Here is a 16,535-nt window from a genome sequence, read left to right on the forward strand (position 1 = left end):
GTCGACCCTGGCTGACCTTGCCTGTCTCACTGGTTAGCCACATCTACTACCAGGGTTCCCAGGGTGTGGTGTGTGAACAAACACTCAAACCCCTCGGCCGGGACATAATATTTCTTCTCGGCCACCTTTGACGTAGGGGTGACTGAGGAAGGGGTTTGCCACAGGGCCTTCATAATCTTAAGGACCCCTTCGTGGACTGGGAGGGCCATTTGCGCTGGGGCAGCTGCCGCCAGCACATTAAAGAGGCTATCTGCAGCCTCTTTTAGCTCCTCCTCCTCCAGTCCCAGGTAGGAGGCCACCCTCTTGAGCAGCTCCTGGTGCACCCTGAAATCCTCCAGTGGCGCAGAGTGATCCCGGAAGACTGCCTCGTCAGGTGAGGAGGAAAAGGACTGCAGAGGTGTAGCCTGCGGGTGTGCCCCCTCCTGGCGAAGAGTTGTACCCGCTGAGGTTCCCTCCAGGGGGTCCGACTCCTCGACCAAGGAGTGGTGTCAATGGGCCTTCTCCTGTGTTGGAGGCATGGACTGCACCCCCGATGATTTAATGGATTGGGGCCCCGGCCCCACCAGTATACCCCATGGGGTCCAATAAGGCCACTGTTTCGACCACTGCCCCTGGGCCCAACCCGGGGCTAACTGCGCCACAGGCTCTGACGCTTTGTGGGGGTGTCAACTTGCCCAACGACTGTCCCCCCCGGAAGACCCCGAAGCATTGTCGGATTCAGACCTGGACCAGCGGTGCCGTGTTTGTCCTCGGTCCCGGGCGCCCTTCCGTGCCGGGGACCGCCCTCTCGACGCCTCCAACCTAGAGGACGACGAGGACTGCCTCCATTGCCGTGAGCGGTGCCAACGAGCAGGGGTGCACTCCGAAGAGCTAGAGGTACCAGAGTGTCATCTTGGTACTGATGATTTCCACTGCCTCTTGTCCTGCAGCTCTGCAAACACCTTCAGTGACTGAGGTTGGTGCCATCTTGAACTCCTCAGTACCAAGTCAGACTCCAGTGACTAAGTTCCGTGCCGCGAACTCTGCGGTGCCGGGTTTTCCTACGACAACCAGGTTCCACACCACCTCGGTGCGGGCAAACTCATCAATGCCAGGTCCTCCGGCGGCGACTGGGTTCTGTGCCGTCTGGGTATGGGCGAACTCCTCGGTGCCGGGGAGCTGTCCGAGCGCCACCTGGAAGACCTCAACCGGTGCCGCCTCCTGGCATGCGCTGCCTCCAGTGCTGGGGAGCGACATCAGCGCCAAGAGGGAGACTCCACATCCCGTGACGGAGCAGGTTGGCTCAATGACGCTGACATGGAGCGACTGCTGGGGGAGCAGCTCTGCTCTACCCTCGGAGACCGTCTGGCGGGAGATCTTCCTCCCCGTACCGGGGGATCTCCACCGCCATTCAGGGGGACCCAACGCGGGTTTCCTCCGTGACACCGGCCCCTTCTCCCTCAACCGAAGGGGGGCAGAGGTGGCGGAGGCAAGGCCAAGAAAGCGCTTGCCGCCTGAAAAGCCTCCGGTGTCGACGGCATCGGCAGGGGCACTGTCCCACTCCCAGGAGTCGGGGGAGGCTCCCTGACTGGAGATGCAGGCACCGGAGAAGTCTCAATGGGTCGGGTCTGGTGCATCTCCGTACTTGACTCTGCCTGTACTGACAGTGCAGGGGAGTGTCTGCACTCCATGCGCTGATTCTTTCTCCTCCATGCCGATGATGTTGCGCGGTGCCAAGTGGAGGGCGGCGCCGACAGTGTGCTCTGTACCAAAGTCACACTCAGTTCCGAGGCAGATCGGGTTGGCTCGGATGCCGGGCGGAGTGCTGCCTCCATCAACAGGGCTTTCAACCGAATTTCTTGGTCCTTTTGAGTCCTCGGTTTGAAAGCCCTGCAGATCTTGCATTTGTCCTTTCTGTGGGCTTTCCCCAGGCATTTAAGGCAGCAGTTGTGGGGGTCGCTGAGTGGGAAGGTCTTTCCGCAGGAAGGACACGATTTGAACCCCAGCGACCGGGGCATGGCCCGGTCACGCAAAGTCCCTGCAGGGACTGCCTTAACTCTAACTATATTTAACAACACTTAACAACTACTGAACTAAATAAAACTAAACTTAGAATATAAACAAGTCTCTTAAACAAGGGGAATAGTACTTGCTGTGAGCAAGGCTAGTTCCAGCAACCGTCACGGGCGGAAAGAAGGAACTGAGGGGGCGTAGGGCCAGCAGCGCCTTATATACCGCGGCATGTGTGCGGGGCTCCAGGGGTCTTACGGAATCTGCTAAGGGGTAAAAAGTTCTGGGTAACCGTGCACAGAGGCGTACACACACCTATAGTGGAATGGACATGAGCAACCACTCGAAGAAGAACTTTCCTGTGCCATTTGGCAATCATTTGTGCAGGTACCAAAGCGACACATAGGCGAGCAGCATAGGGACCCGGTTTGAAGCTGCTCGCATGGAAGAAATGCACCCTAGCATCTTTGCTTACTCTCAGGAGTGAGATATCAGCTTCTATGGCCACTGCCTGTGGAAAATGGTGGCACAATTTGAAATTTTGTCCCAATATACTTGCATCAATACCCCAAACAATCACCCAGAACCTTTTCCCCAGCTTGAGTGCCCCCTCCCCTCGGGCACAACTCACCATACCCTGGTTGATTGTCGAGCTGCGCACTTGCCAGGGGACAGTGAGAAAGAGGTGTATATACAGGAATGAATCAATGCTGTTATTACACTCACAATAATGCTTCTGTTCATTATTTATTGTGATTCTACAGATGTGCCCTTGACAGGAAAACCCTCCACACCTGCCAAACACCTGCGGCTGATAAGAAAATGACCACGGAGGAGCAAAGAGTAGCTGTTTCAAGAACTCCTCCAGTCCTCGGAGGAGGAAAAAAGAGAAAAAAGGTCATGGAGACACATTGTGTCTGAAAATCAGAAAATTGAAAGGCAGAAAAGGAAGGAAAACCAGGAGCAGCCAATAGCAGATCACAAGCGCATGATAAAAGCCATGGAGAAGCAAACAAAGTCACTCATAACACTGACTGAATTCATGCATGCTCACCCCCCCTGCCCCCACTTGCAGCCAACGCTTTCCATGCTTTCCCCAAACTCCACCCACATATTCCTACAAAACTCCTGGCCCGTCTCGGTATCTCGTTCACTCCACCCCTTCAGACAGCTTTCAGAATGATAGCTGAACTTACACCCAGCTGTTACAACTCACACTACCCCTCACTGCTTTCTCCCGCCCAGACCAGCTTTTTGTGTGTGTTGCGAATAATTTTTATTTAATAAAAACATAGTCTGTGAAGAATAAGCAATCTTTATTTGTCTCTTGTACACAGTGGTTGCTCCACACATTGATACATAGTGCAAGCTGGATAGTAGTCATAGCATGGCACAGTGCTGTTTACAAAGACACCTTATTGTCAAAATAGTTCCTCAAGGCCGCCCTGATTCAAATGGCCCCCCACTGTGCCCCTCTAATAGCCCTCACATCCGGTTGTTCATATTCAGCTGCAAGGCGATCTGCCTTTTCATTCCACCCATGGAAAACTTTTCACCCTTAGCTTCAAAAATATTATGGAGCACACAGCAAGTGGCTATAACCACTGAATATTTTCCGAATTTAAGTCTAACTGGACTAAAGGCATCACCAGCAAGTTTTTAATCTGCCAAACGCACATTCAACAGTTATTTGGCACCTGCCCAACCGGTTATTGAAGCGCTCCTTGCTGCTATCCAGGTTGGCCATATAAGGCTTCATAAGCTATGGCAGTATGGGGTAGGCTGGGTCTGCTAGGATCACTATGGGCATTTCAACATCTCCCATTGGCATTTTTTGGTTTGGAAAGAAAGTTCCTGCTTTCAGCTTTCGGTACAGGCCAGTGTTCCTGAAGATGCATTTGTCATGCACCTTCCCTGAGCAACTTGCATTGGTGTCAGTGAAACACCCACGGTGATCTACAAGTGCCCGCTGTACCATAGAGAAGTACCCCTTTCTATTGATGTACTCCGTCGCAAGATGGTCTGGTGCCAAAATTGGGATATGCGTGCCATCTATCGCCCTGCCACAGTTAGGGAATCCCATCACTGTGAAGCCATCCACTATTTCACGCACATTTCCAGGAGTTCCAGTCCTTTGTAGCAGAATGCGATGAATGGCCCTGTACACTTGCATTAACACAGCTCCAATGGTGGACTTCCTGACACCAAACTGTTTAGTGACGGACCGGTAGCAGTCTGGAATTGCCAGCTTCCACACGGCAATCGCCACACACTTCTCCACTGAGAGGACAGCTTGCATTCTAGTGTCCTGGCACCACAGGGCAGGGGTAAACTCCAGACAGAATTTCATGAAGATGGCTTTGTGCATTCGAAAGTTCTGCAGCCATTGCTCATCATCCCAGACTTGCATAACGATGCGATCCCACCACTCAGTGCTTGTTTCACATGTCCAAAAACGGCAGGGCACCATGTGCAGATGCTCTGTAAATGCAAACAGTAATCCGATGTTGTTTGTTTGCATGGCACATAGCAGATCAGGTGCCTCAGATTCCAGTTCCGATTAGAAGCTTATGATACACTGCATGACCAGCTGTGATGTGTTCAGAACACTCACAAAAACAGTGGAGAGCAGTGCAGGATCCATCCTTTCAGATAGAGATGGCAGGTGCTTAGGAAACTGGGGCCATGGAAAAATACCACAAAACAAAGTCAGGAACCCATGGAATGATGGGATGAAAATCACTGCATCATGGGATATTGGACTTTACTGGGAATATTGCCTGAGTAAAGAGTGCTGAATAGGGCCCTATAATACAGATAAATTCTCAGGGTTTCAATATTCCCAAATTATTTAAAACTATAATCCCAGTGAAAAGAGTTTAACACTTGCCTATTAAAGGATATATTGCATTTTTGTAAACATGAAAGTGGTAAATGATTTCGTAATCATGCCATAAGAAAGACATCAGAAATTCACAAAATAAAGAAATGGGAAAGACGTAACTTTACATACTCTGAGGGAATGTAAATAATTTACAAAGTGAAACTGTTAAACAAGGGACTGATGCCACAGGCCATATTCTATACTCGTTTATACGATGGAGTTACTCCTGCCAAACAACAATGGAACTCAGTTCCGCAAATTAAGGAGGTAATTAGGTTTGCATTATTTCTGGCCTCTACAAAATAACTTTTGAGACAATAAAGGATCTGACAGTGCCCTAGTAAAAGTGAGACAATTCTGCAGAATTTGGGTTTCTGACAATGAGCAAACAGTAAACAACAAATGGAAGTCTGCTCCTGTTGCTTGTAATGTTCATTTTAGTCATCCCTTTTGTTAATGTATGTATTCTCTGCATTATTTAACCATGTAAAACAAATCAGTTTGTTTTCTTAAGAATTAGGTATATTGTCATAAAAAAGTTCCTAACTAAAAAAAAGCAAAACCCTGTTTATACAAGTCAGTACAGAAACACAGTAATTCAGAATTTCAAAGTATCTTTGAAGGATGGCAGAAGTGAAAAGAAGTAATTCAAGTCTAAAAATACTTCAGGCCTAACGCAGTCCAATATGATATTGAAGTTAAACCAACAAGTGGTACTGTACAACTCTGATTACAAAATTAAATGAAACACACACACTACCTGATCTAGATTCACATAAAATGCAACATTCTCTCATCCTCAGAAAATAGTTTCCCTCTTAAACATTCTGCAGTTTGGGAACAATGCTGTAAAAATATTAAACCAAATCACGTTATACCTGGGCTAATGTTGCAATCTGCGGTTGTGCCTGTACAGTCATCTGTTGGGTTTCTGCCTCTGTAACAGCTGCATCTCCACTCTGCTGGGTCTCTGCACCAGATTCCATGGTCATTTAGTTACCTACAATCACAATAATATGTGCCATGAGTATGCATTTGCCACTTTCATGGCTTATGTATCCATGTAATTCCATTATTATTGGTGGAACTGGTAGCAATGCATATCGTTAATGTAGCCCAACATTTCATATTATAAGACTCAGTTTTCAGTTGCTTATAATTTTGCTTTTAACCATTCAAGAATAAATTTTCTGTGCCAGGTGTCCGTCTCAGACTGAATTTTCTGTAAAGTTTCAGCAAAAATGGCACAGCAATTTATAATAATGAGACTTGAGGAAAATACGTTGTGTGGCCCATGTTAAGAAGTTATTACAATCATTCTGTTGAGAAGCTGTAAGCACTTCCATGCTTTGAAGCAGGAGCTCAAAATCTCTCAGGGGGCTTTCCCTATTGTCAATGATTTGCCTTTTCCCATCCCCACGAAAACCTGCCCAAATTTGGCCAAGTTATATAAACCTTCAAAAAACCTGCAGTTTGTACATGCTCAGAAGTTTATCAGCTAAATTCTTTGAAGATTCTATATGCACTATGCATGCTCCATCCCTCACAAATCCTATCTGTGACCACACTGGGCATGGGCCATCCCTACAGAACAACTGAGTATACGCAAGATATTCCCTACAGTAGCTACTCCTGTGGGTAAAATTCACCTGCCAAAGAAAAGAAACAAATAATATTGGAAGTCATAAGGAATTTGGCATAATTTCCAATAATCAACCCATGATATTTTGAAGTATTTTTGGAATTTCCTTTTTAAAGTTAGAAGGTTATATGCTGTTTTGTATACAATGTGAATTTGCCTGGGCTAAATTATGCATTCTAGACAGCTCTTAATACAATCTTATTCTGAAGTGTTAATTGAGTAAGTGTTTCTCAGCAGAACACACAAAATCCTATACAAAGAAGTTGCATAACTCCTAAAAGCAAGCATGTAGGGAGAGTTTACTGAATGTTAAATTCTGCACCAATCTGTGAAACTGACTTTTCAATCTCCTTTAAATACTCAAAAGAAAACACTGAGTATGTGATTAAAATTGCCTCAACATTTGAAGAAGTCTTCCAACCACACTACCTTTCAATAAACATCCGGGTACTGTACAAACCAGTCACTTCTGAATGGTGGCAGTCTAAACATTTCATTTGAAACATTATGTTAGAGACGCTTCCATTTCAACCGCTGTGATTCAAAATTATTGGAATGTATATTCTTTGGGAATAGGCACTGCATAAAAGACAAATCACATAGGGCAGCTCTCTTCTAAAGAAATCATCGTCTTTCACATCCATTCTGCTTATCACACTTCAGTCCTGGATAAAATAAGAAATCTTGATACCTTAAATAAGAATTACTGCACATCAGATCAGTGATAGTAAACAGCATTAAAACTAGCATTTGTGGCATAATGATCAATAAGATTGAATTCTGGACCAGTTTAACCTCTACTGAATATTTCCAGACTGCTAAGGAAAAAGCTCCATATATACTGAAAGCAGCAACAGCAGACCAACTTTCTATAAACACATTTGTTTTCTTCAGGAAAAATACCAAAGGAAAGATACAGGGGCCAAGTACCTTAGTCATGTTCCATGGGAAAAAAGCAAGGCACTGTGAGTAAATCAAAATGTGGGCATTCCAGCACAAAAAAAAAAAAAAAAAAAAATCCCTCAAATCAGCAATTTAGTTTTAGTGCTATTAAATACCACATATGTAGTTCCAATATCAGTATGGAAACACTTAGAAAAGTCCCTGGTTAAGATGGAGTGAAGTTGTAATTAAGTATCACTAATTTAAGGGAAATACAACTAAGATGACTGTGATTCAAAAATCCAAACACTATGGAAAGGAAGGAAATCAAGGTTAAGCTACGTAAAAACCCTCTCCGTTTTTGGAAAAAGCAAGTTAGGTTCTCCAAAGTATTCCAAATTCTGCCGTGCCTGGCCACTGATGCCAGCATTTGTGTATGCCCCAGAAGTTAGATATGAGTCTGACAAGTATCAGAGATACCTGATTCTCCATAATTTGGTAATCTGGCTATGAATCTTGTAATATTAATGTATCTTAAGTAGTTCATACCTTATACATTTTCATTAGGACTTCAAGAAATACACAGCCTGTGGTTGTGCAACCACCATCATAAACCATGCAATCAGAATTTAGATTGCAGTTGTACATACACAGAATAAAGTTTACACCTATTAATATCCACAGGAAACCTGCCAATGAGGATCAGAACAGTTTAAGATTGGTACATTGTATCCAATGATGGGTCTGAGGGAATAATATTAGGAAGATAAGATGAGGTTTGGCTAGGTCTTTGTGTGTCTAACATCTAAAAGGTGTGATGCTGAGATTGCTGATTGGTCAGGGGAGAGCAGCTGGAGATACTCTGGCCATGTGGTTGGCAGCTAATGCAGATAGCATTTCAGTTGTGGAATGTTTAGTATATGGTTGATCTTGTCTTGGTTGGAACATACAAAGTTTGCTTGCCTAAGAATGTCTCATGAATTGCGTTTGAGCATACATAGGCTAATGGGCTTGAGATAAGGTTGTCGGAGCCATTTAACTCATCATTTTTGTATATTCTGTAGTTTGTTGTTTTGTGCTACAGTTCAAAGTTATTAAATTCTGTTTAAACAAAACACCTTAACTTTAAGCTTCCTTTCTTTGTTGTGCTTAGTTTTGTGAACTCCAATGTTTATTTATCTTTCAAGTTAGTAATGTTTATTTACAACCTTAATTCTAACCTTAACCGTGTTTTTTGCTTGGGAAACTCTTCAAATTATTAAATAGATATTAAGATTTTCTGTGCAACAATGTGACATACATAATTAGCTTCTAAACTAGGAACATATTTGTACTGTAAACCTCCACAGGAATCCATGCAATGGTTATTAATTCTATGATCCACAGCTGTCCTAAACCTCCCAACCTAAATTGTTCAGCTGAGGACTTCAGGAAGTCAGCAAAGATTTTAGTCTGCAAGCAACAATGAAATATCTGTGTCACACGGAAGTGTAATTCTGGACATTACGATGTCTTCTTCAGACCATGAATATTTCCTACTCTTCCTCAGATCATCAGACCTTTTCCCAGCTTTAAAAGTTCATTAAAAATGTATATAGTTTAAATACGTGCTATTCATGACTTCTGCATTGACTTAATATTTGTGAAATCCTGTGTACATGGGCAAGTCTTTTTTTGGTATGTACTGTAAAAGCAGTTCTGTATCAAAGAAGGAAAGAAAAATTCTTGCTGTCTGGAACACTTTAGCAATGTGTTAATCCAGACTTCTCAAGAGATGAAATCTGCTAGATTTTTGAAAACCTATTTGCTATAACATCATAAATCTTTTTCATGTTCCATTTAATTTTCTCTGAAAAGTAACTTCACAAAAACAGTCCTATACACTATTACTACTTATGAGTTGTATTACCGTAGCAATCAAATACTTCATAAATGAAACAAACCCATAAGGTTGCACGCCACTCCACTGATCAAGGTGCAAAAATGCACAAGACTTTTGAAACAGTAGTGGTCATTGGTCTATTTTCCCCTTAAATTAAACTCTATTTGTACTGTTCCTCTAAGTCCTCTTGTCCACAAAGTATACATGCAAAAACAGGGGCAGAAAGGACATCTGTAGAAGAATCTGGATGCGTGTACATAGAACATCTTTGTCATAACCTTTATCATGGAGGAGACACCCCCCTACACACACATACACATAAAGTGTGAGAAATCATTTCAGGGTCAAAATTCAACTATAAACCAGTGGTTAATGGAATCATATAAGGCAAATAAGGACATTGTTGAGAAGCTCAATGATTTCTTTACAATAGTCATCAACAAAGAGGATGTTATTCCTACCCCAGATCCATGGCTTTGTGGTAATAAAGATCTATCTGTTCCTCTTAGTCTATTCCTATCTCGCATATTCCCCTAAGCATGTCACTCTCCCACTTGAACATCACATTTCATTCCCTTTCAGCCACTCCCCTACAGCTCTCATTTTCCAGTGCATCTTCACAAAAATCAATTCCTGATGGACTCTGTGGATCTGACTTTTCCTCAACATGACTTAGATGCTCTACTGGGCTCAGTGGGTCACCTTTAGCTAGGCTTGGATGAATCCCAGGGTTTCATTCCTCCCCTTTGGCTTTTGGCTCCTTAGGACAAATGGGAGGGGAAAAAGTGGTGGCGCTCTCCCAAACACCATCCATTCATGGCACCAAAATGAGATGCCATTCACAATGGATTATGCAGATGTATTCCTCTCTCTTTCTTACATGCTTTGGTAGCAGAGAAATAGTTATCGGTTGACATTTAAATTATCACTGTTAGTCATATGAGTTAACATTCCATTCAGATGATCTGGAGCAGTTTACAACTCTGAGAGTTGTTGTTTCAGGCTGTCTGCAGACAGGCATTGCTTTATCAGTTTACACTAGCTTCACTTTTTTGAGGGTTTCTCTGCAACCATGATGGTGAGAAGATTTTCTTTTTAAATGAAAGCCAAGATTCTGAAGAACAACACAGCAGGCTCCAAGGAGCTGGGTCAGTGACTCAGCATGACTTGGCCCAGTTTGAGCTCTGCATTTCGCAATGCATGCTAGTCACCACGGCATTCAGGCTGATATCACCTACGGAGGGGGGCATGGGTGGGAATTGGGATTTTATTCTTTTTTGCTTCTTTATGATGCCTAAAGGCAGCCTGAAAAGATTTTTTTTTGTTTTTGTTTTTGTTTGCTTGTTGTCTTCTTTAGAAATTGAAGTCTTGTCTCTCCTGGATGGAGACTGTATGGATGACTGGATGTATGATCATGACATCACATACGAAGGAAGTGAAACCTGATTAACTGAAGTGGGAAGTATTTAAAACTCTTAGCCGTTATTCAGCTATCACACTTTGGAGAAAATCTCTCGTTAAAGATTTAACATCATGCCACTTCAAAGAAGGGGTGAGCAAGCGAGCCCTACATATTTCTAGAGTCTTCCAGTCCTCCAACAACAAAAGAAACAACCTTTGATACGTTCCAGATATTTTTAAAGAAACCATCAAGCAGAAAACCTTTCAGGCCTCCTTCATACAAGATAAATAAGAAAAAAAAGAGGATGTAACTCCCTCCCTACCCACATTGTAAGTCACCTTAAAGAAACTGATAGCTTCGAGATCAGAAAGCAAAGTATATTTAACAGAATACATTTAATTACTATTTCAAGAAAGACTGTCTTTACACAGATACATAGATCCAGTTTTTGAATCTGTAACAAACCCCACAGATTTCATTTTGACCCCTTCTATGTCACTTGTGTGCAAACACATTATTGGCAGACTTTGACATTAGATCAGTTCAAGGATGTTCAGGTCAGAAATAATCTAGCATTACAGTATCTTTGTACTGCAGTAACTAAACAAATTTCATGTTGCTACCCTTAATAATTTCATTACTTCATTTTGGTATTAGAACAGCTTTATAAAAGGCAGGATATATTTGTTTCTTTTTTGTTTGCAGCTTTTGCAGTGGGGCTATGCCTTCACTCTGATTTATTCATAGCAACCGATTCAGTAATAGTTGTTTTTGAAAGAATGCAAACCCACAATCCAAAGTTTACTCTAAGAAATCAACTCAATATGTTTTTCTGTATGTTGCTTTTAAAAAAACATGTCCTTCATGCAAAGCACTGAAAAACACTGATTTTATATATAATTCTTCTGAGCAATTATTTATTTCCCTTTGTTTTGTTATTAATGAGAATATTCATATGAAAGCATTGGACACAAATGTTTTGCTCTTACAGTGTGGTTTGAACGGTGACTGAAAAAGCAGCTTTATGAGTTTAATTTTTATTGTCTTTCCATGATTTCCAGATCAAACGTGTTCACAAAAAATTTTCTTTTACTGGTAAGATAACTACCACCTTTGTAAATTCAGCTTAGAGGTCCAAAAGCAAAGCTGGGTCACAAATCATCAGTAATAAAGGTTTTGCAGGTCAAATTTAGCCCTTAGTTACATTACATCCCCACTGTCCTCAGTGGGTTTGTACAGCTGTAACTAACTGACTGGCACTTGGTAAACAATTCTGTTGATGATGCTTGAGATGGAAAAGAATCCTCAGTTCACTTCCTTTTAAATGTATCAACTCTGCAGGGCAAACAGCAGAAGAAACTTGCTTTTGTCACACAAAAGAAATAGATCTAAGATGTCATTTTAACAGTCACTTTGCAGAGCAGAACTGTACTTTTAGTTACAATTATTTTGTCTACATTAGCATTACTCTTACAAAAGCATCTGAGTAAACTTCATAGTCAGAGTCAACTCTATTTAGCCTACCATACATGAGGAACGTGATGTAACCAGTAGAATATTTTAAAGGAGATCACAGGTAGGAGATGCAAGAACAGGGCATCTTGATTGCATAATAATTCTATGTATAATAAACTTTTATGGATCTCATGGTGGAATACTATAAAGAGAATCTTTTTAGAAGCAACAAATACATGTTTTTATGTAGTAAGAGCCAAATTTTCATCATGCCCTTAATTGAACCTCTATTTTTAGATGCAAATAACTGAAGGCACAATTTAGGTATCTAAGACATCAAGAACATAGCAAGCTAAATGACAAACTACTGGCAGAAATTATTGGGGCTACAATTATTTTCATCAAGTATAATCTCACAAAAATGGATGCCAGTGTCTGATCTGATCATAAGTATAAAATGCAACATCAGAGCTGTGGAGCACCCCAGTCAGGAAATTCCGGTGGTTTTGGCACAGGACACTAGCAGTAATACAATAAAATTTTCCTTTAAGGGGAAGAATGTCTGAATTAATGTTGCCTGAGCATTTTTAACTATTGGGAATTTCCTAATTTGAATGCTTAACACTACACCCAGAGTGTTAAACTACTATCTAGGATTTTTTTTTAATTTAAATGGTTTGTTTTGTTTTAAGTGAAAGAGAACATGGTGGTAATCTAATTGCAGAGTTTATTTCCTGCTGCACACTTTCCATGAACTTAGGCTTGGTCTACACTTACCTTGGCGAGTCGATGGGAGTTACGCAAAGTACACAAAGAACTTGCATCAACTCCCGTCGACTTCTGTGCGCTGTCTTCACTGCACTGCGCCAATGGGAACCACATTCCCACAGCGCTATGCCACTTGCGGGGATGGTTTAGCAGCGTCGACTTCCTGATCGACTGAGTGGGTCTTCACTGACCACTCAGTCGATCCAGAAAAGTCGATCTGACAGTGGTGACTTTGCCACCATCAGTGTAGACATCGCCAAAGATAAGCGTGCACTTATGTTCTGACCCTGCAAACATATACATGCATAATTTAACTCAGATGAGTCATCCCATTGCCATATATCTGCAGAATCAGGGCCTTATTTAGTAATGCACAAGCACGGACATTTTTTGATAAACTAAAATTATTCCTTTGTAATCAACCAAAGTCACTAGTTTGACATTTGAAACTTGATATGGACATTTTTTGTGAACCCCTGCCAAAAAATTGAATGTTAGAATATTTTTAAATGGGCATTTTTTCTCCTACTTTTGTTGAACTTATAGCTGAAAGTGTTTTCCTCAAATTTTAAAACAAAGCATTTACACATATTTGAAGCATGGAATACTTCAGTTCAAAATGTGAATGTTTTGGCATGTGAAATTTAGACAAGGAATGGGGAGGGGGATAGAAGGAGATGTGATTTTACACTTATTCGATTTTCTTGGGGGCAAGAGGGGAGAGGGTTTTTGGTTTTTTTTTTAATTTTAGAAATCAGGTCAGATCTACCTGCAGCTGGGAGCACGCTTCCTAAGACAGGTAGACAGACACACTGGCTCTGCTCAAGGTAGAGTGCTAAAAATGGCAGTGTGGATGTTGTGGCACTGGCAATGGCTTGTGTTACCGGAATCCAAGCCCACTCAGCCCCCTAGGTCCAAGTTCAGGTGACTAGCCTGAGCCTCCAACCATGCCGCAACGTCCAAACTGCTATTTTTAGCCCATTAGCTTGAGCAAAGCTAGTGCAAGTCTGTCTACACAGGTTGTGAGGCACACTCTCAGCTGCAGCATAGACATACCCTAGAGACCTAGCTGAAGTATGACCAATGACTTCAGTGGGTTTTGGATTAGACCCTAAATGAGAGGGGAAGATACTTCTTTCACAATTTTTTTTTAAATAACAGCAAGTTTTGTGACCCAGGAACTTCTTGGTGCCAATTGGCAGAGAGGGAGGATGAAGGTTTACAGGGATCCCCTGGGTCAGATATGAGCATAATAATTCACTACAGGGTAATACATGTGAGGTCTCTACAGAGAGCCAGCAGCCCAGTAGTCATGATAATCACAGCAAAATGTATTAGGGATAATATTGAAGGAGTTGTGTCTCTACTGAAAATTACATTCTTAAGGCAGATAACTAGGAGGTATCATGTCTCAGGCAGGGTCCTTCCAAGCAGAAGGTGTGTCTCACAGTGCATGTCTATTTGCATACTGAGCTAAACGTTAAGCAAGAGATTGCAAAATCTTCAAGACAGGAAATGTATGGAAGGAGATAAACAGTAGAAGGAGCTCCTGTTTATGAGTAAAGACAATGGATTATTTAAGTATACTTGGGAGTGCAGAGGTACACTCTGGATCCTTCTCTGAGGAGCAAGCTACCAGCATGGTTGTCTTATGCAGGGTCACAGCCAAGCTTAGCTGTAAAAACACTGGAAGTACTTTTTGTGAACATTGCTCTGTAAGACATGGAGGTATCTAGATAAGTAAGTGTAGGTGCTAGAATGTGTGTTGTTATTTTATTTTATATGTAACCATTTGTTTCCAATATTTCTATTTGGTATTACGTGAATCTCTCTGCTTTGCTAAAAACACTTAGATATGTTTATAGCGAAAGCAAATAGGAGTGCTGTGTGTTAAGTGGAGTGGGTAAGGTGGGGTATGCTATTTCTTTAGAGGCAATACATCTGTGAATACTGCGAATGTTCAATGGACCAAGGACTGGAGGGTTCCAGGCATGCCTACCACTCACTTATAGAGAGAGTGGGGACTGCACTGGCCTGGAGAGGACTGCTTATGTTGCTTGTGGAGTCAGGGAGCTGACCTGCAGCTGGTACTGACTAGACTTCCTCGTGCTAATAGAGCAGACAGCAAGGTGCCTCACAACCGGTGTAGCATCACAGTATTTAATTCAAATACCTGATTACAAATGTCATTTCTTCTAACTATTTAAGATTCTGTACCCTGATACTTCAACAAAGGGCTGAGAAAGGTCTTATTCCAGTTCTCTGGATCCTCCAAAGAGCCTTCCAGCAGAAAAAAGGAGAACCAGACCAAGGAGAAAGATTAGTCCTACCCTCCAAAACACTCTACCACACAGAAACAGAACCAAAACAGAAAAGGGCACAACCTCCACTCCCTTTTAAAAAGTTATTACAAATCTCCTTTAATTTATTAATATGATTTACTGCTTCCAGCTGGATGCACACAGATAGGACACTAAAAGGATAATTAGTTTGTTTGCTTTTATTAGAAATTTTGATATATGTTGCAGGATATAAAATACAGTCAGAATATTACTAGTAAATACCATTCATAAGTATTCGTAGACAAAAAGAATAAAAACAAAACAATTCACCTCCTCAAACACCTCCATGCCCTGCAACTCTACAAGCAATAAAGATTCTGAAGGCTAAATTTTGCCCTAGAAAGTATGTAACTAACACCCATAGACTTCAATAAGCATATCACACACATTAAGAACAGAATTAAGTACAAATCTTATGTGCTCTGTTCACTTCTGCCAGTTGTCTTCTGTATTCCAATTAATTGTGATTCATTGCAGCTTGGTATCTTTCCTTTTTATTTATTTACTTTTTAAAAAATCTTAAAGCACCTTATTTTTAACCCCACTGAGTTTTTGTGGTTCTCTTTAATAGTATATACAAAATTTTCCTTACAAAAATGAAATGTCAATAAATCAAAGAGCACACCTTTCTAACTTGGTGCTGATATTAAAGGATTAAAGGACCCTGCATAAGACAAAATACTGAAGCTACTATAATTCAAAAAGTTGCACTCATGCTCAGTTAGCAGCATGATAAAAATGATCCCTATACTAGACTTGGCCAAAATGACTTAAGAAGTTTTTAACTCCATGTAAATTGTAGGTGTCAGGTTATTTTTTGATGGCAGAATCTGCGAGCTGATGCGTCTACTGAATGCTAAGCCACCTACTTCTTCTACAAACAAGTTCTTGACGTGGCGTAGGCCTGGTGATCTAGCAGTCATGTTCAGCACTACCGTGTTCAACAATGGGTCTAACTTCTAGTTCTAGTCAATCATTCCTTTTATCTTTGGCCAGAATCATGCTGGGTATAGAACAGAGGACTGGAGAATGAAAAGGACACATGAGACTTTACACTTCTTGACAACTTACTTTGAACCCAGTGACTGAAGCAAGTTATAAATTGAACACTTAAAACACTGGTACTTGAGTCCAGTAATAAACTGTAAATGAGTTTGATTGGCAGTTAAAAAACAAAGCTATAATCTCATCAGTACTAGGGCATATGGCATTTGGTTTATGATCTCAAATGGGGGCCTTTACACTGCTGCTCTCAAATATTGCAGCTCACTACTGTATGGGGGAACAAC

General features: G+C 41.8%; 2 protein-coding genes across 2 annotated transcripts in view; one reads left to right on the plus strand and one right to left on the minus strand.

Moving 5' to 3' along the window:
* The window catches only part of METTL21A (methyltransferase 21A, HSPA lysine), a 51,727-nt gene extending 48,439 nt beyond the window's left edge, over positions 1–3,288 (plus strand). Inside the window, exon 4 of the mRNA XM_067548759.1 lies at positions 2,754–3,288. Coding sequence (XP_067404860.1) covers positions 2,754–2,815 — 62 coding nt within the window. The 3' untranslated portion in view covers positions 2,816–3,288. The remainder of the gene's footprint in view (positions 1–2,753) is intronic.
* The window catches only part of CREB1 (cAMP responsive element binding protein 1), a 56,215-nt gene that overhangs the window by 27,619 nt on the left and 12,061 nt on the right, over positions 1–16,535 (minus strand). Inside the window, exon 2 of the mRNA XM_067548756.1 lies at positions 5,752–5,873. Coding sequence (XP_067404857.1) covers positions 5,752–5,865 — 114 coding nt within the window. The 5' untranslated portion in view covers positions 5,866–5,873. The remainder of the gene's footprint in view (positions 1–5,751; positions 5,874–16,535) is intronic.

The sequence above is a fragment of the Emydura macquarii genome, unplaced genomic scaffold (assembly GCF_026122565.2).
Source record: "Emydura macquarii macquarii isolate MOO-44397 ecotype Brisbane River unplaced genomic scaffold, CSIRO-AGI_Emac_v2 contig_1253, whole genome shotgun sequence".
In the NCBI taxonomy this organism is placed as follows: Eukaryota; Metazoa; Chordata; order Testudines; family Chelidae; genus Emydura; species Emydura macquarii.